Source organism: Ylistrum balloti, unplaced genomic scaffold (assembly GCF_031769215.1).
Source record: "Ylistrum balloti isolate Yb309-2 unplaced genomic scaffold, AGI_CSIRO_Ybal_v1 Utg370652, whole genome shotgun sequence".
Taxonomy (NCBI): Eukaryota; Metazoa; Mollusca; class Bivalvia; order Pectinida; family Pectinidae; genus Ylistrum; species Ylistrum balloti.
Window position 1 is genome coordinate 511,783 of NW_026782396.1, and position 26,320 is coordinate 538,102.

Below are 26,320 nucleotides of genomic sequence, written 5' to 3' on the forward strand. Positions count from 1 at the left end.
CAACCTGATCATTGTCATGCCCATATACCATAACTCCTACTCCAACAACCTGATCATTGTCATGCCCATATACCATAACTCCTACTCCAACAACCTGATCAATGTCACGCCCATATATCATAACTCCTATTGCAACAACCACACTCAATGTCACAACCCATACCCCAACAACCACACTCAATGTCACAACCCATACCCCAACAACCTGATCAATGTCACGCCCATATACCATAACTCCTACTCCAACAACCTGATCAATGTCACGCCCATATATCATAACTCCTATTCCAACAACCTGATCAATGTCACGCCCATATACCATAACTCCTACCCCAACAACCACACTCAATATCACACCCCCTACTCTAACAACCACACTCAATATCACACCCCCTACTCTAACAAACACACTCAATATCATGCCCATATACCATAACTCCTACCCCAACAACCCCATCAATGTCACGCCCATATACCATAACTCCTACCCCAACAACCCCATCAATGTTACGCCCATATACCATAACTCCTACTCCAACAACCCCATTAATGTTACGCCCATATACCATAACTCCTACCCCAACAACCCTATCAATGTCACGCCCATATACCATAACTCCTATTCAAACAACTTGATCAATGTCACGCCTATATACTCTAGCTCCTACCCAAACAACTTGATCAATGTCACGCCCATATACCATAACTCCTACCCCAACAACTTGATCAATATCACGCCCATATACCATAACTCCTACCTCAACAACCACACTCAATGTCACGCCTATATACCATAACTCCTACCCCAACAACCTGATCAATATCACACCCATATACCATAACTCCTACCCCAACAACCACACTCAATGTCACGCCCATATACCATAACTCCTACTCCAACAAACTGGTCAATGTCTCGCCCATATATCATAACTCCTACCCCAACAACCACACTCAATATCGCGCCCATATACCATAACTCCTACTCCAACAAACTGGTCAATGTCTCGCCCATATATCATAACTCCTACCCCAACAACCACACTCAATATCGCCCATATACCATAACTCCTACTCCAACAAACTGGTCAATGTCTCGCCCATATATCATAACTCCTACCCCAACAACCACACTCAATGTCATGACACTTACCCCAACAACCACACTCAATATCACGCCCATATACCATAACTCCTACTCCAACAAACTGGTCAATGTCTCGCCCATATATCATAACTCCTACCCCAACAACCACACTCAATATCGCGCCCATATACCATAACTCATACCCCAACAACCACACTCAATGTCACACCCATATACCATAACTCCTACTCAAACAACCTGATCAATGTCACGCCCATATATCATAATTCCAACCCGAACAACCACACTCAATGTCACGCCCATATACCATAACTCCTACTCCAACAAACTGGTCAGTGTCACGTCCATATATCATAACTCCTACCCCAACAACCACACTCAATGTCACGCCCATATACCATAACTTCTTCTCCAACAACCTGATCAATGTCACGCCCATATACCATAACTCCTACCCTAACAACCACACTCAATGTCACGCCCATATACCATAACTCCTACCCCAACAACCACACTCAATATCATGCCCATATACCATAACTCCTACTTCAACAACCTGATCATTGTCATGCCCATATACCATAACTCCTACTCCAACAACCTGATCATTGTCATGCCCATATACCATAACTCCTACTCCAACAACCTGATCAATGTCACGCCCATATATCATAACTCCTATTGCAACAACCACACTCAATGTCACAACCCATACCCCAACAACCACACTCAATGTCACAACCCATACCCCAACAACCTGATCAATGTCACGCCCATATACCATAACTCCTACTCCAACAACCTGATCAATGTCACGCCCATATATCATAACTCCTATTCCAACAACCTGATCAATGTCACGCCCATATATCATAACTCCTATTCCAACAACCACACTCAATGTCACAACCCATACCCCAACAACCACACTCAATGTCACGCCCATATACCATAACTCATCCTCCAACAACCACCTCACGTCACACCACATATCCTCGTTACACACGATTTGTGTCCTCACCACAACCCCATACAACATCTGAACTTCATGATGCTGAACTTTCCTAGCCCAAACCACCCTACACCACTGTTCCCAGCTCATAACCCCACAACAAGCCCAAACTTCACCTTGCTATGTACCACACTTGGCCCCAATCTCCCATGTCAGGCCCATATCCAGCATGTCATCCAGCTTTACACATCACACCCCTATCCCATATATCACACCCAATTCCACATATCACATTGTAATCCCATATGTCACACATGAATCCCATAAATTCCATCCCTCACACAACACCTTCATCCCATATATCGCACCCAATCCCACATGTCAACTCACAATTCTACATGTCACACCACAATCGGACATGATGCACCCAATCCCACATGCCACATGAAAATCCCACATGATGCACCCAATCCCACATGCCACACCAAAATCCCACATGATGCACCCAATCCCACATGATGCACCCGATCCCACATGCCACACCAAAATCCCACATGATGCACCCAATCCCATATGCCACACCAAAATCCCACATGATGCACCCAATCCCACATGTCACACCCCCATCCCACACATAATGTCATCAACCCACCTGTCACACCCTCATCCCACACATAATGTCTTCAACCCACATGTCACACCCCCATCTCACACATACTGCCCTCAACCCACGTGTCACCCCCCATCTCACACATAATGCCCTCAATCCACATGTCACACCCCCATCTCACACATAATGTCATCAACCCACGTGTCGCACCCCATCCCACACATAATGTCTTCAATCCACATGTCACACCCCCATCTCACACATAATGCCCTCATTCCACCCCACCCCACACATATCACACCCTGCCCCACCCTGCACATTACAACCACATTCCACATGTCCCCATCCCAAATGTCACATCTCACACCACATGCTACACCCCTATACCACATCACACCTAATCCCACACTGCATTCCAGCCTAGTTAAGTGATACTCATCTGATGTGCCTTTTTGTAGGTTTACCAGAAGAGCTCCTGGATGTCATCACAGACAAGCAGCTGTCCAGCTACCTCGTCAATGACTATGACAAGCAGAGTCAATGTAATCACTCCAGTTCCCATGATAACTGTGATATGGACCGATATGATATAGAACGAAGTAAAGATTCAGTTAAAAACAGAAATAAGCCAGGTATGTAAACATCAAGTACATAAAACAAACTTTTCATCCTATGAATGACATTAAATGGTTAATCTTCAACATCTATCTCAACTAAGTTTAAAAAAGACATGAAGAATTTAGTTTATGAAATTTGAAATTTTGTCTTTGGATGTAAAATCTTCTACTATCATCTTAATTTTCATCACAATATCAAAATTCTTCTGAAGCTCATAACCTGTACCTAAATTCTAGGGCATGTTTATTGATGGGAGTTATGCCCCTTGGTGTTTCTGAACAATGGTCTTTCAACCATAAAAGTGAATGTAAGGTGTTGTTATTGTGTGTTTACATCAAGTTATCAGTTACTATAGAAACCAATGTACACAGTACTACTTCAATATAACATCATAACATCAGGTTATACACCTGACGAGATTTTGATGATAATAGGTCAAGGTCATACAGATGTGGAACTGTCCGAGCTTATGGGACTTCTGTACAGACCAAAATGAATTCATTGTAAAGGAAAATAATATCAAAAACTGGGTCTTGTTCTGGCCAGGTTTTCAATGTTTGATAATTCATTATTTATACAGGACAAGTTGTTATCATTATTTTGTAAGGACTTTGTCTGATTTTGAACTTTAATGTTGACCAAGATGAATCATTAAACATAAATAGTTCTTGAAATGAAATAAAGACAAATTATCAACAATGGTCCATTTTGAAATAAAAAAAAACATGCCTTTCTCTTTAATCAGCCGAGTGACATACAGTAGAATACATAGAATACAGTATTTAAATGCTGTTAAATCTATGTATGTAGAGTATGCTGTATGTACTTATCATGCAGTAATTGTCTATGTATTGTCTTGTTGGATTCTAAAATAGAATAGTTACAGATGACAAATTGTCAAATTGCAGAAAACTTGTAATCTTGACACTTTTGTCTGGAATTGTAGGTGTCCAGATTATTGAGGGTCTTTGGTCGTTTCAATCCCTAATGGGTTCAAGTGCTGTGAACTTTTGCCCAAGGGTAGCTGGGAGTGTCTTTGGTCATTTCAATGTCTTATGGGTTCAAGTGCTTTGAACTTTTGCCCAAGGGTAGCTGGCAGTTAAGGAAACTCCAATAGTCTGGTCTATGTGACCTGGAGCCAGTATTAAGAAAGATAATTCTGTCTGAGTGGCTATCCGGGTACCTGAAATATTTAGGAAATCATTTCATAAAGCTATGGCACTGTTTGGAACCTGTGATGTGCTGCCCCTATCAGCAAAAATTGGGCTTTCTGCTAAATTTTTAACTTGAAGCAACCTCCAGCATGATGTCTGGAACAGCTTTCATTGGTTTGGAAGCAGTTCCATTTATTCTTGAGAACACAAATTTAGATACTTATGCATTTTCAGCTCTGACCTGACATTTGGACAAGCCAGCTTGCTTCATCGAATGCCTCTATACATTTCATTGTCATTTTAAGATTGTCTTGCCTATCTCTGTATCATACAAAAATGTATGGAGAATATTGATTTTTTTTTAATAATTTAAACAACACATTGCTTTTGGAAGGGGTGTATATATGGAAAAGTGTGAACACACGTTAATGGTTGACTGAACACACCTGCACTGGGTGATTTGGAAGATTGATATATTTTCCAAAAATAGACCAAGAGAAAAACATGATATCCTCACTAATATTCAAATCTGTGTTTCAAAATAAAGGTAAAATGTGAATAGTAAAATATTGATATCCACCCCTGAAGTCTTAGACCAGGACTAACCCTAAAGTCTGAGGCCAGGACTAACCCTAAAATCTTAGAGCAGAACTAACCCTAAAGTCTTAGACCAGAACTAACCCTGAAGTCTTAGACCAGGACTAACCCTAAAGTATTGAATCTGGACTAACCCTAAAATCTTAGGCCAGGACTAACCCTAAAGTCTTAGGCCAAAACTTACCCTGAAGTCTTAGACCAGGACTTACCCTAAAGTCTTGAATCTGGACTAACCCTAAAGTCTAAGGCCAGGACTAACCCTAAAGTCTGAGGCCAGAACTAACCTTAAAATCTTAGGCCAGGACTAACCCTAAAGTCTGAGGCCAGGACTAACCCTAAAGTCTGAGGCCAGGACTTACCTTAAAGTCTTAGGCCAAGACTTACCCTGAAGTCTTTGACCAGGACTAACCATAAAGTCTTGAATCTGGACTAACCCAAAAGTCTGAGGCCAGGACTAACCCTAAAGTTTTAGGACAGGACTTACCCTGAAGTCTTAGACCAGGACTTACCCTAAAGTCTGAGGCCAGGACTAACCCTAAAGTCTTAGGCCAAGACTAACCCTGAAGTCTTAGACCAGGACTAACCATAAAGTCTTGAATCTGGACTAACCCAAAAGTCTGAGGCCAGGACTAACCCTAAAGTCTGAGGCCAGGACTAACCCTAAAGTCTTAGGACAGGACTTACCCTGAAGTCTTAGACCAGGACTAACCCTAAAGTCTGAGGCCAGGACTAACCTTAAAATCTTAGGCCAGGACTAACCCTAAAGTCTTAGGTCAAGACTTACCCTGAAGTCTTAGACCAGGACTAACCCTAAAGTCTTTGGCCAAAACTTACCCTGAAGTCTTAGACCAGGACTAACCATGAAGTCTTGAATCTGGACTAACCCTAAAGTCTTAGGCCAGGACTAACCGTAAAGTCTGAGACCAGGACTAACCCTAAAGTCTTAGGCGAAGACTTACCCTGAAGTCTTAGACCAGGACTTACCCTAAAGCCTTAGACCAGGACTGACCATAAAGTATTGAATCTGGACTAACCCTAAAGTCTTAGGCCAGGACTAACCCTAAAGTCTGAGGCCAGGACTTACCTTAAAGTCTAAGACCAGGACTTACCCTAAAGCCTTAGACCAGGACCTTAAAGTCTAAGACCAGGACTTACCCTAAAGCCTTAGACCAGGACTAACCATGAAGTATTGAATCTGGACTAACCCTAAAGTCTGAGGCCAGGACTTACCTTAAAGTCTAAGACCAGGACTTACCCTAAAGCCTTAGACCAGGACCTTAAAGTCTAAGACCAGGACTTACCCTAAAGCCTTAGACCAGGACTAACCATGAAGTATTGAATCTGGACTAACCCTAAAGTTTTAGGACAGGACTTACCCTGAAGTCTTAGACCAGGACTTACCCTAAAGTCTGAGGCCAGGACTAACCCTAAAGTCTTAGGCCAAGACTAACCCTGAAGTCTTAGACCAGGACTAACCATAAAGTCTTGAATCTGGACTAACCCAAAAGTCTGAGGCCAGGACTAACCCTAAAGTCTGAGGCCAGGACTAACCCTAAAGTCTGAGGCCAGGACTAACCCTAAAGTCTTAGGACAGGACTTACCCTGAAGTCTTAGACCAGGACTAACCCTAAAGTCTGAGGCCAGGACTAACCTTAAAATCTTAGGCCAGGACTAACCCTAAAGTCTTAGGTCAAGACTTACCCTGAAGTCTTAGACCAGGACTAACCCTAAAGTCTTAGGCCAAAACTTACCCTGAAGTCTTAGACCAGGACTAACCATAAAGTCTTGAATCTGGACTAACCCTAAAGTCTTAGGCCAGGACTTACCCTAAAGTCTGAGGCAAAGACTAACCCTAAAGTCTTAGGCAAAGACTTACCCTGAAGTCTTAGACCAGGACTAACCATGAAGTCTTGAATCTGGACTAACCCTAAAGTCTTAGGCCAGGACTAACCGTAAAGTCTGAGACCAGGACTAACCCTAAAGTCTTAGGCGAAGACTTACCCTGAAGTCTTAGACCAGGACTTACCCTAAAGCCTTAGACCAGGACTGACCATAAAGTATTGAATCTGGACTAACCCTAAAGTCTTAGGCCAGGACTAACCCTAAAGTCTGAGGCCAGGACTTACCTTAAAGTCTAAGACCAGGACTTACCCTAAAGCCTTAGACCAGGACCTTAAAGTCTAAGACCAGGACTTACCCTAAAGCCTTAGACCAGGACTAACCATGAAGTATTGAATCTGGACTAACCCTAAAGTCTGAGGCCAGGACTTACCTTAAAGTCTTAGGCCAAGACTTACCCTGAAGTCTTAGACCAGGACTTACCCTAAAGTCTGAGGCCAGGACTTACCTTAAAGGCTTAGGCCAGGACTAATTGTAAGTGTTGAGTCTGGACTAAATTAGTGATCAGATGATTATTTAATGTCTGGTTGGGCTTGTGTTGGGCTTGTTTGTTCTCCATTTAACAGACTCTGTTCTTAGTCAGCTTTTTACAGGTTTTCTATCTCCATGTCTCAATGTATGTCTCTACACACTGTCTCACCAATCAGCATCAATGTTCTGGTGATGTCAGGAGGCAAACTGCATCCCCCTCAAAGAGTAGAACATTTTTTAGGTTGGTAATTTCAATAGAGTAGAGGTTTTTATAACACAACCCGTTGAAGATTAGATTGTGATGGTCACCTTCTTTGGACAAATGACCAGTGTGGAGTGGACTAGCAATGATGTATGTAGTGTATGAGATCTACATGGTCCCTTACATCAGACAAATGACCAGTGGGGAGTGGACTAGCAATGATGTATGTAGTGTATGAGATCTACATGGTCCCTTACATCAGACAAATGACCAGTGGGGAGTGGACTAGCAATGATGTATGTAGTGTATGAGATCTACATGGTCCCTTACATCAGACAAATGACCAGTATGTAGTGTAGATCTACACGGTCACCTTCATCAGATAAATGACCAGTTTAGCGCTTATTTACACTGACATATGACCAGTGTGTAGTGTACTAACACTGACGTATGTAATGTACGAGATCTACACGGCCACCATTATCTGTGTAAACGATGGTGAGGATTGACAAAACTTTTTCGGCTGTACTATGATAGTATGTACACTAACAAAACGTTTGTTGCACCCCCCCCCCCCCCCCTCTATCCTCTCTCTCTCCCTCTCCATCCCTGTTTATTACTGGTTTCCTTAAGCAAACGCCTATTTTGGAATTTCCCATTCAATGATTCAATGATATGAGATATGATTTTGCAGTGTGGAATGATCTGGAAGTGCACATTTATTGATCTGGAACTGAGATTGTTTTCTGTTTGATCTCGTGTATTTTTTGCCTTCTTTGGATTCCCAGTCTTTCTGATGTTCATTGAATCCTTCCCCGACTCTCCTGTTTTTCCGATGTATGATGCCTCACCGTTCTTGGATCTGATTTTGTATGTGTCTTGTGTCTATTTGGTCTGTAATCTGTTTGCATTACAGTACTGCCAAAAATGTTTCTTGATTCCTCACCATCTTGTTGAGCATTAATTACGTCAGTGTTAGTACGCTCCACATTGGTCATTTGTCTGATGAAGGTGACCGTGTAGATCTCTTACACTACGTATGTCAGTGTTAGTACACTCCACACTGGTCATTTGTCTGATGAAGGTGACCATGTAGATCTCTTACACTACGTATGTCAGTGTTAGTACACTCCACACTGGTCATTTGTCTGATGAAGGTGACCATGTAGATCTCGTACACTACGTACTTCAGTGCATAGTGTATGCTCCACACTAGTAATTTATCTTGATGAAAGTGACCGTGTAGTCATCGTCACACTCTTATCTTCTACTGGTTGTGTTATAAGATGAAGGTGACCGTGTAGTCATCGTCACACTCTTATCTTCTACTGGTTGTGTTATAAGATGAAGGTGACCGTGTAGTCATCGTCACACTCTAATCTTCTGCTGGTTGTGTTATAAGATGAAGGTGACCATGTCATCATCGTCACACTCTTATCTTCTACTATTCTACTGATATTGAATAAGATGATGATTACCAAATTGTAATGTGACCAGTACCTTGTAATTTGACAGAAAGATATAGAGTGAGTTGGGCGAGGCCTTGGCTTGGCAGTTCTCATATGGGCCACCATTTTATGTCCTATCTGCATGATGGTCTATTCATGGTTTATGATAAGAGCAGAGTTGATGCACTTATGCTTGACTTGTGCATTAGTGTTGATACCCTCATGCTTGACCGGTGCAGTAGTTTTGGTGCCCTCATGCTTGACCGGTGCAGTAGAGTTGATGCCCTCATGCTTGACCGGTGCAGGAGTTTTGGTGCCCTCATGCTTGACCGGTGCAGTAGAGTTGATGGCCTCATGCTTGACCGATGCAGTAGAGTTGATGCCCTCATGCTTGACTGGTGCAGTAGTGTTGGTGCCCTCATGCTTGACCAGTGCAGTAGAGTTGATGGACTTATGCTTGACTGGTGAAGTAGTGTTGATGCCCTCATGCTTGACCAGTGCAGTAGTGTTGATGGACTCATGCTTGACTGGTGCAGTAGTGTTGGTACCCTCATGCTTGACCAGTGCAGTAGTGTTGTGCCCTCATGCTTGACCAGTGCAGTAGTGTTGGTGCCCTCATGCTTGACCAGTGCAGTAGTTTTAGTGCCCTCATGCTTGACCGGTGCAGTAGAGTTGATGGCCTCATGCTTGACCGGTGCAGTAGTGTTGGTGCCCTCATGCTTGACCGGTGCAGTAGTGTTGGTGCCCTCATGCTTGACCGGTGCAGTAGTGTTGGTGCCCTCATGCTTGACCAGTGCAGTAGTGTTGATGCCCTCATGCTTGACCTGTGCAGTAGTGTTGGTGCCCTCATGCTTGACCGGTTCAGTAGTTTTGGTGCCCTGATGCTTGATCGGTGCAGGAGTGTTGGTGCCCTCATGCTTGACCGGTGCAGGAGTGTTGGTGCCCTCATGCTTGACCGGTGTAGTAATGTTGGTACCCTCATGCTTGACCGGTGCAGTAGTGTTGTTGCCCAAATGCTTGACCTGTGCAGTAGTGTTGGTGCCCTCATGCTTGACCAGTGCAGAAGTGTTGATGCCCTCATGCTTGACCTTACAGTAAGTGTAGTTATTTCTACCTTACAGTAAGTATGGTTATTTCTACCTTTCAGTAAGTGTAGTTATTTCTACCTTACAGTAAATGGTTATTTCTACCTTACAGTAAGTGTGGTTATTTCTACCTTACAGTCAGTGGTTATTTCTACCTTACAGTATGTGGTTATTTCTACCTTACAGTAAGTGTGGTTATTTCTACCTTACAGTAAGTGTGGTTATTTCTACCTTACAGTAAGTGGTTATTTCTACCTTACAGTAAGTGTGGTTATTTCTACCTTACAGTATGTGGTTATTTCTACCTTACAGTAAGTGTGGTTATTTCTACCTTACAGTAAGTGGTTAATTCTACCTTACAGTAAGTGTAGTTATTTCTACCTTACAGTAAGTGTAGTTATTTCTACCTTACAGTAAGTGTGGTTATTTCTACCTTACAGTCAGTGTGGTTATTTCTACCTTACAGTAAGTATGGTTATTTCTACCTCACACTAAGTGTAGTTATTTCTACCTTACAGTAAGTGGTTATTTTTACCTTACAGTAAGTGTTTATTTCTACCTTACAGTAAGTGTGGTTATTTCTAACTTACAGTAAGTGTAGTTATTTCTACCTTACAGTAAGTGTGGTTATTTCTAACTTTCAGTAAGTATGGTTATTTCTACCTTACAGTAAGTGTAGTTATTTCTGACTTACAGTAAGTGTAGTTATTTCTACCTTACAGTAAGTATGGTTATTTCTACCTTACAGTATGTGGTTATTTCTACCTTACAGTAAGTGGTTAATTCTACCTTACAGTAAGTGTAGTTATTTCTACCTTACAGTAAGTGTAGTTATTTCTACCTTACAGTCAGTGTGGTTATTTCTACCTTACAGTCAGTGTGGTTATTTCTACCTTACAGTAAGTGGTTATTTCTACCTTACAGTAAGTGTGGTTATTTCTACCGTACAGTTAGTGTGGTTATTTCTACCTTACAGTAAGTGTAGTTATTTCTACCTTACAGTAAGTGGTTATTTCTACCTTACAGTAAGTGGTTATTTCTACCTTACAGTAAGTGTAGTTATTTCTACCTTACAGTAAGTGGTTATTTCTACCTTACAGTAAGTGGTTATTTCTACCTTACAGTAAGTGTGGTTATTTCTACCTTACAGTATGTGGTTATTTCTACCTTACAGTAAGTGTGGTTATTTTTACCTTACAGTAAGTGTAGTTATTTCTACCTTACAGTCAGTGTGGTTATTTCTACCTTACAGTAAATGTAGTTATTTCTACGTTACAGTAAGTGGTTAATTCTACCTTACAGTAAGTGTGGTTATTTCTACCTTACAGTCAGTGTGGTTATTTCTAACTTACAGTAAATGTAGTTATTTCTACCTTACATTAAGTGTTTATTTCTACCTTACAAGTATGTATGGTTATTTCTACCTTACAGTAAGTGTGGTTATTTCTACCTTACAGTAAGTGTGGTTATTTCTACCTTACAGTAAGTGGTTATTTCTACCTTACAGTATGTGGTTATTTCTACCTTACAGTCAGTGTGGTTATTTCTACCTTACAGTAAGTGTAGTTATTTCTACCTTACAGTAAGTGTGGTTATTTCTACCTTACAGTATGTGGTTATTTCTACCTTACAGTAAGTGTAGTTATTTCCACCTTACAGTAAGTATGGTTATTTCTACCTTACAGTCAGTGTGGTTATTTCTACCTTACAGTAAGTGTGGTTATTTCTACCTTACAGTAAGTGTGGTTATTTCTACCTTACAGTTAGTGTGGTTATTTCTACCTTACAGTAAGTGTGGTTATTTCTACCTTACAGTAAGTGGTTATTTCTACCTTACACTAAGTGTTTATTTCTACCTTACAGTAAGTATGGTTATTTCTACCTTACACTAAGTGGTTATTTCTACCTTACAGTAAGTGGTTATTTCTACCTTACAGTAAGTGTAGTTATTTCTAACTTACAGTAAGTGTGGTTATTTCTACCTTACAGTAAGTGGTTAATTCTACCTTACAGTAAGTGGTTATTTCTACCTTACAGTAAGTGTAGTTATTTCTAACTTACAGTAAGTGTGGTTATTTCTACCTTACAGTAAGTGGTTAATTCTACCTTACAGTAAGTGGTTATTTCTACCTTACAGGTACTTCCTTCTAATAAAGTACATTGATAACCTATGTATATAGATACCACTAATGTTTTTGAATGTGTCTTGCATTACAGGTGGCTTAAGTATCTTTCAAAGCTTTATGGAGAAGGTGGTGGAGCACCATGTTTTTCGACGTGGTATCATGTTTGCTATCCTCATCAACACTGTTGGTATGGGCATTGAGTACCATAACCAGGTGAGTAAACACTCCTGAACAGGTACATGTCACTGGTTTGACACCTGTTACTAGTTTGACACCTGTTACTGGTTTGATACCTTGATACCTGGTTTGACACCAGTCACTAGTTTGACATGTTGCCTGTTTGACACCTATTACTGGTTTGACACCTGCTAATGGTTTGACACCGGTCACTGGTTTGACACATGTTGTCTGTTTGACACCTGTCACTGGTTTGACACATGTTGTCTGTTTGACACCTGTTACTGGTTTGACACCTGTTACTTGTTTGACACCTGTTACTGGTTTGACACCTGTTATTGGTTTGACACCCCTCACTGTTTTCACATGTAAAACATGTTTGACACCTGTTACTGGTTTGACACCTGTTGCCTGTTTGACACCTGCTACTTGTTTGACACCTGCTACTGGTTTGACACCTGTTACTGGTTTGACACCTGTTACTGGTTTACCTGTTACTGGTTTGACACCTGTCACTGGTTCGACACCCCTCACTGTTTTCACATGTAAAACATGTTTGACACCTTTCGCTGGCTTCACATGTATTGCATGTTTGAAAGTTGTCTCCTTACATCCTTTGTTTGACACTAGTCACATGCTTGACACCAACTGTCTGTTTGACACCTGTGAAGTTTTGACAGCTGTTGTCTGTTTAACACTGTTTACATGTCATTTGTTCCCATTTCAGCCAATTGAACTTACCCAGGCAGTTGAGTACAGCAATATAGTTTTCTGTGTCTTGTTCGCTCTGGAAATGCTGTTTAAACTGATGGCCTATGGACTTTTTGGTTACATTCAAAATGGCTTTAATGTGTTTGATGGGTTCATTGTAATTCTCAGGTAAGTTGAACTGCCGTTAAGTTATCAACAATGTTAAACATGTTGACTGCAATCTGTAGAATTAGTTACAGTGAATTGATGAGTATTTGGTTCACCTGGCCCAGTGACTTGGGCTAGTATCGATTCTGTGTCAGTTTTTTGTTAGCCCACCATCTATTCAAATCGCCCTGCGTCCGTGGTCCGTCATCCGTCCGTCCATCCGTCCGTCCATACGTCCGTCCGTAAACAATTCTTGTTACCGCTATTTCTGGAAAAGTACCGGATGGATGTTTCTCAAATTTCATTGCAGGTTCCCCTTGGTCCCTAGTTGTGCATTGTACCTTTTTGGGACTGATTAGCATTCAAGATGGCCAACAGGTGGCCATCTTGGATTTTGGAAGTAAAAGTTTGTTACCACTATTTGTGAGAAAGTACTGGATGGATCTTCCTCAAATCTCATATGCAGGTTCCCCTTGGTCCCTAGTTGTGCATTGTACCTTTTTCGAACTGATTCGAATTCAAGATGGCCGACAGGTGGCCATCTTGTATTTTGGAAGTAAAAGTTTGTTACTGCTATTTCTTGGAAAGTACCGGATGGATCTTTCTCAAATTTCATAGATATTGGTTTCACTTGGTCCCTAGTTGTGCATTGTACCTTTTTTGGACTGATTTGAAATCAAGGTGGCCTACAGGCAGCCATCTTGGATGTTGACAGTAATACAGCACAAGCATATTGTCCATTATCAACCTGTAACTGACTGCTATCTAATAATACTTTGGGATCTTTTTCAAATGATATTTGCTAATAGGTGCTTAATAAAAATATCTTGTGCCATCATTGAGTACATTCAATGAAGACCAATTCATGAACATTTACAACACCTGTAACAAACAAAAAAAAATAAACAAATCTTCAAGAACTGAAAACAGATCCTCAAATGGTGGGTGCCAAGATCCCTCTGGGATCTCTTGTTCTAAATGACCTTTAATGAAGAACCATTTGTTTTAGGGTCTAATTTATCTATTAAAATCCTGAGATAATGCCAACCCAATCCTGCAAAAAGAACATGATTTATACTCAATTTCACTATAAAGGAACTGTACATTATTGTGAATGTGAGTGATACAGGTCCTATAGGCCTCTTCCTTCCTGAACCTGATGTAACAAAAGGTTAACAGAAGTTGCTGCAAGCTTCAGGTGTTTTGTTATTATACATTTCAGTATCATAGAACTTCTACAGGAAGACGAGAACAGTGGTCTCTCTGTGTTACGAACATTCCGTCTGCTTCGCATTCTCAAATTGGTACGATTCATGCCTGCCCTGCGACGCCAGTTGGTGGTCATGCTGCGGACGATGGACAACGTAGCCACTTTCTTTGCTCTTCTTGTCTTGTTTATCTTCATATTCAGGTACATTTGTCTTTCTAGTTGTTCATCGTTATTGTATCTTTCTATCATGATATTTGTTAGTATAATTTTAACAAGCAATGTCTTCCTTTTTGTTATAATGTAGATAATATTTATAAATGATTTACAAATGATAATTAACAAGATTTAACCAAACCACCCTTATATACATTGTTATGTTCTGAATAAGATTTTGAATATAATTTATGTTCTGAATACAACTTTAGATATAATTTTGTTGTTTCTGACAATGATATTGATCAATATATTATGTACAAATGTATTGTCACTTGTATAATATGTATACCCAGTTTCTCCTCACAATAATGCTAAAGAAACAGAAGAAAAAATCTGTAACATCTTCAACAATAAGTGAGTTGGATCAATCACCTTGATATCATTATATTATACTGTACCATTGAAAAAGTAATTATATGGAAACTATAACATTGATAGCTCTGTTGTATTGAGAACAGTCAACATTATAGTACTGTTGTATTGGGAACAGTACAGCATTGTAGTGTTATTGTATTGGAAACAGTACAAAATTATAGTGATGTTGTATTGGGAACAGTACAACATTATAGTACTGTTGTATTGGAAACAGTACAAAATTATAGTAGTGGTGTATTGGGAACAGAACAACATTATAGTAGTGGTGTATTGGGAACAGAACAACATTATAGTAGTGTTGTATTGGGAACAGAACAACATTATAGTACTGTTGTATTGGGAACAGAACAACATTAAAGTACTGTTGTATTTGGAACAGTCAACATTATAGAGCTATTGTATTGGGAACAGTCAACATTATATTGATGTTGTATTGGGAACAGAAAAACATTATAGTACTGTTGTATTGGGAATAGAACAACATTATAGTACTGGTGTATTGGGAATAGAGCAACATTATAGTACTGTTGTATTGGGAACTGTCCAATATTATAGTACTGTTGTATTGGGAACAGTCAACATTATAGTACTGTTGTATTGGGAACAGTCAACATTATACTGCTGTTGTGTTGGGAACAGTCAACATTATAGAGCTATTGTATTGGGAACTGTCCAATATTATAGAGCTATTGTATTGGGAACAGAACAACATTAAAGTACTGTTGTATTGGGAACTGTCCAATATTATAGAGCTATTGTATTGGGAACTGTAAAATATTATAGTGCTGTTGTATTGGGAACTGTCCAATATTATAGAGCTATTGTATTGGGAACTGTAAAATATTATAGTGCTGTTGTATTGGGAACTGTCCAATATTATAGAGCTATTGTATTGGGAACTGTCCAATATTATAGTGCTGTTGTATTGGGAACTGTCCAATATTATAGAGGTATTGTATTGGCAACTGTCCAATATTATAGAGGTATTGTAGTGGGAACTGTCCAATATCATAGAGCTATTATAATTGAAATGACATTAATTTTCATTGGTTTTGTAACTAAGATAAGAATATTGATTAGCTGATAATGTTAGGAGAAATTGACTAATTGTATAATTGATGTTTTTTTTTTATTCAGTTTTATGAGTTTCTCTACATGATCTTTACAGCTTACATAGATATTCTACTTCTGAATTTGGTTTTCTCTAAAACTGTAGAAGTTTCAGTTGCCATTTCTAACTGGTGTATATATTTTCTGCTTTCTGGTTCTATGCTATAGAGTAGAGAAGTCATTTAAAATTTCACCATATTCCCTTCCATTAGCATCCTGGGAATGAACTTATTTGGGTGTAAGTTCTGGCGCAAAGTGAATGGGCGCAAGTACCGTAATCGCAAGAACTTTGATTCTCTTCTGTGGGCCATTATCACAGTGTTCCAGGTACTCAGTTGTCACTAATGTTTGTGGGCAGATCCTGCTTTAGTGTGTGACCAGATCCCAGTGTACTAACACCTGCACGTCTCCGTGTGTATAGAGCTGTCTGTTCATGTGGCGTCCTGTATGTATAGACAAGGTCCTCGAGCCACGTGTCCTGTATGTTTAGACGAGGCCACGTCCTAGAGCCACATGTCCTGTATGTTTAGACAAGGCCATGTCCTAGAGCCACGTTTGTCCATACGTCTTTCCCTGCTCAGATGCACCGGTCTCACATGTCTAAACACAAAACGGCCATCACAGCTCTTGCAATCACCTCCCTTCAACAGTAGAGAACACTAGTTATAATAATCACTCTCTATTCAACAGAAGAGATTAAATATTATCAAAGTTACCTCCCTTCAACAGTAGAAAACACTAGTTATAACAACCACTCTCCCTTCAAGAGAAGAGATTAAATATTATCAAAGTAATCTCCCTTCAACTGAAGAGATTAAATATTATTAAAGTTACCTCCCTTCAACAGTAGAGAACAATAGTTATAACAATCACTCTCTATTGAACAGTAGAGATTAGATATTGTTAAAGTTACCTCCCTTCAACAGTAGAGATTAAATATTATCAAAGTTACCTCCCTTCAACAGTAGAGAACACTAGTTATAACAATCACTCTCTATTGAACAGTAGAGATTAGATATTATCAAAGTTACCTCCCTTCAACAGTAGAGAACACTAGTTATAACACTCGCTCTCCATTCAACTGAAGAGATTAAATATCATCAAAGTAACCTCTCCCTTCTAATGAAGAGATTAATTATCATTAAAGTTACCTCCCTTCAACAGTAGAGAACACTAGTTATAACAATCACTTTCCCTTCAACAGAGGAGATTGAATGTTATCAAAGTAACCTTCCTTCAACGGTAGAGATTCAATATTATTAAAGTTACCTCCCTTCAACAGTAGAGAACAATAGTTATTATAATCACTCTCCCTTCAAGAGAAGAGATTAAATATTATCAAAGTAATCTCCCTTCAACTGAAGAGATTAAATGTTATCAAAGTAACCTCCCTTCAACTGAAGAGATTAAATATTATTAAAGTTACCTCAATTCAAGAGTAGTGAACAATAGTGATTACAATTACTCTCTATTGAACAGAAGAGATTAAATATTATCAAAGTTACCTCCCTTCAACAGTAGAGAACTCTAGTTATAATAATCACTCTCCATTCAACAGAAGAGATTAAATATTATCAAAGTTACCTCCCTTCAACAGTAGAGAACTCTAGTTATAACACTCGCTCTCCATTCAACTGAAGAGATTAAATATTATCAAAGTTACCTCCCTTCAACAGTAGAGAACTCTACTTATAATAATCACTCTCCATTCAACAGAAGAGATTAGATATTATCAAAGTTACCTCCCTTCAAAAGTAGAGATTAAATATTATTAAAGTTACCTCAATTCAAGAGTAGTGAACAATTGTGATTACAATTACTCTCTATTGAACAGAAGAGATTAAATATCATCAAAGTTACCTACCTTCAAAAGTAGAGATTAGATATCATCAAAGTTACCTCCCTTCAACAGTAGAGATTAAATATCATCAAAGCTACCTCCTTTCAACAGAAGAGATTAAAACATTACTAAAGTTACCTCCCTTCAACAGTAGAGATTAAAACATTATTAAAGTTACCTCCCTCTAACAGTAGAGAACACTAGTTATAACAATCACTCTCCCTTCAACAGAGGAGATTAAATGTTATCAAAGTAACCTCCCTTCAACAGTAGAGATTCAGTATTATTAAAGTTACCTCCCTTCAACAGTAGAGAACACTAGTTATAACAATCACTCTCCCTTCAACAGTAGAGATTACTAATGATAATAATCAGCCTGTTTCAACAGTTTAAATTACCTTCCCTGAACATTGGAAATAATTACAGTTATTGCAATCAGTAGTAGGGATAATAAAAGCTGTTACAATTACCTCCCTTAAATTGTACAGATTTAGTGTTGTTACCATTACCGACACATTAAAGATATTAATAGATATTACACCTCTCTTCAATCATCAGGATAATTAGAGTTTTAACAATAACCTCTCTTCCGTAGTAAAGTTAACAACAGGTATTACAATAACCTCTCTTCCGTAGTAAAGTTAACAACAGGTATTACAATTACCTCCTGTCCACAGTAAAGTTAACAACAGGTATTACAATAACCTTCCATCCACAGTAAATTTAACAACAAGTATTACAATAACCTCCCTTCCACTGTAAAGTTGACAACAGGTATTACAATTACCTCCAGTCCACAGTAAAGTTAACAACAGGTATTACAATAACCTCCCGTCCACAGTAAAGTTAACAACAGGTATTACAATTACCTCCTGTCCACAGTAAAGTTAACAACAGGTATTACAATTACCTTCCTTCTATAGTAAAGTTAACAACAGGTATTACAATTACCTCCTGTCCACAGTAAAGTTAACAACAGGTATTTCAATAACCTTCCTTCTATAGTAAAGTTAACAACAGGTATTACAATTACCTTCCTTCTATAGTAAAGTTAACAACAGGTATTACAATTACCTCCCTTCTATATTAAAGTTAACAACAGGTATTACAATTACCTCCCTTTTATATTGAAGTTAACAACAGGTATTACAATTACCTCCTGTCCACAGTAAAGTTAACAACGGGTATTATAATAACCTCCCTTCCATAGTAAAGTTAACAACAGATATTATAATAACCTACCTTCCACTGTAAAGTTGACAACAGGTATTACAATTACCTCCCGTCCACAGTAAAGTTAACAACAGGTATTACAATAATCTCCCGTCCACAGTAAAGTTAACAACAGGTATTACAATAACCTCCTGTTCACAGTAGTTAATAAAAGGTATTACAATAACCTCCCTTCTATAGTAAAGTTAACAACAGGTATTACAATAACCTCCCTTCTATAGTCAAGTTAACAACAGGTATTACAATTACCTCCCTTACATAGTAAAGTTAACAACAGGTATTACAATTACCTCCCTTCTATAGTAAAGTTAACAACAGGTATTACAATTACCTCCCTTCTATAGTAAAGTTAACAACAGGTATTACAATTACCTTCCTTCTATAGTAAAGTTAACAACAGGTATTACAATAACCTCCCGTCCACAGTAAAGTTAACAACAGGTATTATAATAACTTCCCTTCCATAGTAAAGTTAACAACAGGTATAACAATTACCTCCCTTCTATAGTAAAGTTAACAACAGGTATTACAATTACCTCCCTTCTATATTAAAGTTAACAACAGGTATTACATTTACCTCCCTTCTATATTAAAGTTAACAACAGGTATAACAATTACCTCCCATCCACAGTAAAGTTAACAACAGGTATTACAATTACCTCCCATCCACAGTAAAGTTAACAACAGGTATTACAATAACCTCCCGTCCACAGTAAAGTTAACAACAGATATTATAATAACCTACCTTCCACTGTAAAGTTGACAACAAGTATTATAATTACCTCCTGTCCACAGTAAAGTTAACAACAGATATTATATTAACCTCCCTTCCACTGTAAAGTTGACAGCAAGTATTATAATTACCTCCTGTCCACAGTAAAGTTAACAACAGATATTAAAATCACCTACCTTCCACTGTAAAGTTGACAACAGGTATTACAATTACCTCCCGTCCACAGTAAAGTTAACAACAGGTATTACAATAATCTCCCATCCACAGTAAAGTTAACAACTGGTATTACAATAACCTCCTGTTCACAGTAAAGTTAATAACAGGTATTACAATAACCTCCCTTCTATAGTAAAGTTAACAACAGGTATTACAATAACCTCCCTTCTATAGTAAAATTAACAACAGGTATACCAATTACCTCCCTTCTATAGTCAAGTTTACAACAGTTATTACAATTACCTCCCTTCTATAGTCAAGTTAACAACAGGTATTACAATTACCTACCATCCATAGTAAAGTTAACAACAGGTATTACAATTACCTCCCTTCTATAGTAAAGTTAACAACAGGTATTACAATTACCTCCCTTCTATAGTAAAGTTAACAACAGGTATTACAATTACCTTCCTTCTATAGTAAAGTTAACAACAGGTATTACAATAACCTCCCGTCCACAGTAAAGTTAACAACAGGTATTATAATAACCTCCCTTCCATAGTAAAGTTAACAACAGGTATAACAATTACCTCCCTTCTATAGTAAAGTTAACAACAGGTATTACAATTACCTCCCTTCCATAGTAAAGTTAACAACAGGTATTACAATAACCTCCTGTTCACAGTAAAGTTAATAACAGGTATTACAATAACCTCCCTTCTATAGTAAAGTTAACAACAGGTATTACAATTACCTTCCTTCTATAGTAAAGTTAACAACAGGTATTACAATTACCTCCTGTCCACAGTAAAGTTAACAACAGGTATTACAATAACCTCCCTTCTATAGTAAAGTTAACAACAGATATTACAATAACCTCCCTTCTATAGTAAAGTTAACAACAGGTATTTCAATAACCTTCCTTCTATAGTAAAGTTAACAACAGGTATTACAATTACCTTCCTTCTATAGTAAAGTTAACAACAGATATTATATTAACCTCCCTTCCACTGTAAAGTTGACAGCAAGTATTATAATTACCTCCTGTCCACAGTAAAGTTAACAACAGATATTAAAATCACCTACCTTCCACTGTAAAGTTGACAACAGGTATTACAATTACCTCCCGTCCACAGTAAAGTTAACAACAGGTATTACAATAATCTCCCATCCACAGTAAAGTTAACAACTGGTATTACAATTACCTCGTGTCCACAGTAAAGTTAACAACAGGTATTACAATAACCTCCCATCCACTGTAAAGTTAACAACAGGTATTACAATAACCTCCCTTCCATAGTAAAGTTAACAACAGATATTATAATAACCTACCTTCCACTGTAAAGTTGACAACAGGTATTACAATTACCTCCCGTCCACAGTAAAGTTAACAACAGGTATTGCAATAATCTCCCGTCCACAGTAAAGTTAACAACAGGTATTACAATAACCTCCTGTTCACAGTAGTTAATAACAGGTATTACAATAACCTCCCTTCTATAGTAAAGTTAACAACAGGTATTACAATAACCTCACTTCTATAGTCAAGTTAACAACAGGTATTACAATTACCTCCCTTCCATAGTAAAGTTAACAACAGGTATTACAATTACCTCCCTTCTATAGTAAAGTTAACAACAGGTATTACAATTACCTCCCTTCTATAGTAAAGTTAACAACAGGTATTACAATTACCTTCCTTCTATAGTAAAGTTAACAACAGGTATTACAATAACCTCCCGTCCACAGTAAAGTTAACAACAGGTATTATAATAACTTCCCTTCCATAGTAAAGTTAACAACAGGTATAACAATTACCTCCCTTCTATAGTTAAGTTAACAACAGGTATTACAATTACCTCCCTTCTATATTAAAGTTAACAACAGGTATTACAATTACCTCCCTTCTATATTAAAGTTAACAACAGGTATAACAATTACCTCCCTTCTATAGTAAAGTTAACAACAGGTATTACAATAACCTCCCTTCCATAGTAAAGTTAACAACATATATTATAATAACCTACCTTCCACTGTAAAGTTGACAACAGGTTTTACAATTACCTCCCGTCTACAGTAAAGTTAACAACAGGTATTACAATAACCTCCCGTCCACAGTAAAGTTAACAACAGGTATTACAATAACCTACCTTCCATAGTAAAGTTAACAACAGATATTATAATAACCTACCTTCCACTGTAAAGTTGACAACAAGTATTATAATTACCTCCTGTCCACAGTAAAGTTAACAACAGATATTATATTAACCTCCCTTCCACTGTAAAGTTGACATCAAGTATTATAATTACCTCCTGTCCACAGTCAAGTTAACAACAGGTATTATAATAACCTCCCTTCCATAGTAAAGTTAACAACAGGTATTACAATAACCTCCCTTCCATAGTAAAGTTAACAACAGATATTATAATAACCTACCTTCCACTGTAAAGTTAACAACAGGTATTACAATAACCTCCCTTCCATATTAAAGTTAACAACAGGTATTATAATAACCTACCTTCCACTGTAAAGTTGACAACAGATATTATAATAACCTACCTTCCACTGTAAAGTTGACAACAGGTATTACAATTACCTCCCGTCCACAGTAAAGTTAACAACAGGTATTACAATTACCTCACTTCTATATTAAAGTTAACAACAGGTATTACAATTACCTCCTGTCCACAGTAAAGTTACAACAGGTATTATAATAACCTCCCTTCCATAGTAAAGTTAACAACAGGTATAACAATTACCTTCCTTCTATAGTAAAGTGAACAACAGGTATTACAATTACCTCCCTTCTATATTAAAGTTAACAACAGGTATTACAATTACCTCCCTTCTATATTAAAGTTAACAACAGGTATTACAATTACCTCCCTTCTATATTAAAGTTAACAATCGGTATTACAATTACCTCCTGTCCACAGTAAAGTTAACAACAGGTATTGCAATAACCTCCCTTCCATATTAAAGTTAACAACAGATATTATAATAACCTACCTTCCACTGTAAAGTTGACAACAGGTATTACAATTACCTCCCGTCCACAGTAAAGTTAACAACAGGTATTACAATAATCTCCCGTCCACAGTAAAGTTAACAACAGGTATTACAATAATCTCCCGTCCACAGTAAAATTAACAACAGGTATTACAATTACCTCCTGTCCACAGTAAAGTTAACAACCGGTATTACAATAACCTTCCGTCCACACTAAAGTTAACAACAAGTATAACAATTACCTCCTGTCCACAGTAAAGTTAACAACAGGTATTACAATTACCTCCCTTCCATAGTAAAGTTAACAACAGGTATTACAATAACCTTCCTCCACAGTAAATTTAACAACAGGTATTACAATTACCTCCCGTCCACTGTAAAGTTGACAACAGGTATTACAATTACCTCCTGTCCACAGTAAAGTTAACAACAGGTATTACAATAACCTCCTGTCCACAGTAAAGTTAACAACAGGTATTACAATAACCTCCCTTCCATAGTAAAGTTAACAACAGATATTATAATAACCTACCTTCCACTGTAAAGTTGACAACAGGTATTACAATTACCTCCGGTCCACAGTAAAGTTAACAACAGGTATTACTATAACCTCCCGTCCACAGTAAAGTTAACAACAGGTATTACAATAACCTCCTGTCCACAGTAAAGTTAATAACAGGTATTACAATAACCTCCCTTCTATAGTAAAGTTAACAACAGGTATTACAATTACCTTCCTTCTATAGTAAAGTTAACAACAGGTATTACAATTACTCCTTCTATAGTAAAGTTAACAACAGGTATTACAATTACCTCCCTTTTATAGTAAAGTTAACAACAGGTATTATAATTACTCCCTCTATACTCAAGTTAACAACAGGTATTACAATCACCTCTCTTACATAGTAAAGTTAACAACAGGTATTACAATTACCTCCCTTCTATAGTAAAGTTAACAACAGGTATTACAATTACCTTCCTTCTATAGTAAAGTTAACAACAGGTTTTACAATAACCTTCTGTCTGCAGTAAAGTTAACAACAGGTATTACAATAACCTTCCGTCCACAGTAAAGTTAACAACAGGTATTACAATAACCTCCCGTCCACAGTAAAGTTAACAACAGGTATTACAATAACCTCCCTTCTATAGTAAAGTTAACAACAGGTGTTACAATAACCTCCCTTCTATAGTAAAGTCAACAACAGGTGTTACAATTACCTCCCTTCTATAGTAAAGTTAACAACAGGTATTACAATAACCTCCCTTCTATAGTAAAGTCAACAACAGGTGTTACAATTACCTCCCTTCTATAGTAAAGTTAACAACAGGTATTACAATAACCTCCCTTCTATAGTAAAGTCAACAACAGGTGTTACAATAACCTCCCGTCCACAATTAACATAATAACAAGTATTATTATTACGTTCTTTCCACCATTTAGATAATTACAGGTGCTGCAATCATCTCCCTTTCACTGTAAAGATAATCAAAGGAACTACAGTTTAGTGTTGAAGATTTCACCTCATGAATACATCATTTTTACAGTCTCAAGAATTAGTCCTTGTTAAGAGTGTAAGACCAGAGTCTTTTAAGTCTTTCTTCTCTACTGGTTGATTTTTCAAATTGTGTCTTTTTTGGTTAGTGTTAAGCCATATTGCCATCTAGTTAAAAATTTAAAAATGAATGGGCTCTACAGGTCAACAAAAGGTCAGAATAGCACGGAAATCTTATTGGATTTTTCATTCTGTATCATACACGTTTTTTTGCTCAAGGATCATTCATGGAGTTTTGTCAGAGTATATAGATATTCAGGAAGTACATTCTGCGGTGTATATAGATATTCAGGAAGTATACTCTGCGGTGTATATAGATATTCAGGAAGTACATTCTGTGGTGTATATAGATATTCAGGAAGTACATTCTGTGGTGTATATAGATATTCAGGAAGTATACTCTGTGGTGTATATAGATATTCAGGAAGTATACTCTGTGGTGTATATAGATATTCAGGAAGTATACTCTGTGGTGTATATAGATATTCAGGAAGTGTATTCTGTGGTTTATATAGATATTCAGGAAGTACATTCTGCGGTGTATATAGATATTCAGGAAGTATACTCTGTGGTGTATATAGATATTCAGGAAGTATACTCTGTGGTGTATATAGATATTCAGGAAGTATACTCTGTGGTGTATATAGATATTCAGGAAGTATACTCTGTGGTGTATATAGATATTCAGGAAGTGCATTCTGTGGTGTATATAGATATTCAGGAAGTATACTCTGTGGTGTATATAGATATTCAGGAAGTGTATTCTGTGGTTTATATAGATATTCAGGAAGTATACTCTGTGGTGTATATAGATATTCAGGAAGTGCATTCTGTGGTGTATATAGATATTCAGGAAGTATACTCTGTGGTGTATATAGATATTCAGGAAGTATACTCTGTGGTGTATATAGATATTCAGGAAGTGTATTCTGTGGTTTATATAGATATTCAGGAAGTATACTCTGTGGTGTATATAGATATTCAGGAAGTATACTCTGTGGTGTATATAGATATTCAGGAAGTGTATTCTGTGGTGTATATAGATATTCAGGAAGTATACTCTGTGGTGTATATAGATATTCAGGAAGTGTATTCTGTGGTGTATATAGATATTCAGGAAGTGTATTCTGTGGTGTATATAGATATTCAGGAAGTATACTCTGTGGTGTATATAGATATTCAGGAAGTGTATTCTGTGGTTTATATAGATATTCAGGAAGTATATTCTGTGGTGTATATAGATATTCAGGAAGTATACTCTGTGGTGTATATAGATATTCAGGAAGTGTATTCTGTGGTTTATATAGATATTCAGGAAGTATACTCTGTGGTGTATATAGATATTCAGAAAGTATACTCTGTGGTGTATATAGATATTCAGGAAGTATACTCTGTGGTGTATATAGATATTCAGGAAGTGTATTCTGTGGTGTATATAGATATTCAGGAAGTATACTCTGTGGTGTATATAGATATTCAGGAAGTGTATTCTGTGGTGTATATAGATATTCAGGAAGTATACTCTGTGGTGTATATAGATATTCAGGAAGTATACTCTGTGGTGTATATAGATATT

The 26,320-nt window shown here is 37.7% G+C and overlaps 1 protein-coding gene across 1 annotated transcript in view; it reads left to right on the forward strand.

Annotated features, from left to right (window-relative positions):
* The window catches only part of LOC132557266 (voltage-dependent T-type calcium channel subunit alpha-1G-like), a 212,357-nt gene that overhangs the window by 109,206 nt on the left and 76,831 nt on the right, over positions 1-26,320 (forward strand). The window contains exons 7-13 of the mRNA XM_060221755.1: positions 3,129-3,302; positions 9,127-9,500; positions 9,656-10,153; positions 11,676-11,700; positions 12,362-12,483; positions 13,175-13,326; positions 14,528-14,716. Of these exons, the coding sequence (XP_060077738.1) occupies positions 3,129-3,302; positions 9,127-9,500; positions 9,656-10,153; positions 11,676-11,700; positions 12,362-12,483; positions 13,175-13,326; positions 14,528-14,716 (1,534 nt within the window). The remainder of the gene's footprint in view (positions 1-3,128; positions 3,303-9,126; positions 9,501-9,655; positions 10,154-11,675; positions 11,701-12,361; positions 12,484-13,174; positions 13,327-14,527; positions 14,717-26,320) is intronic.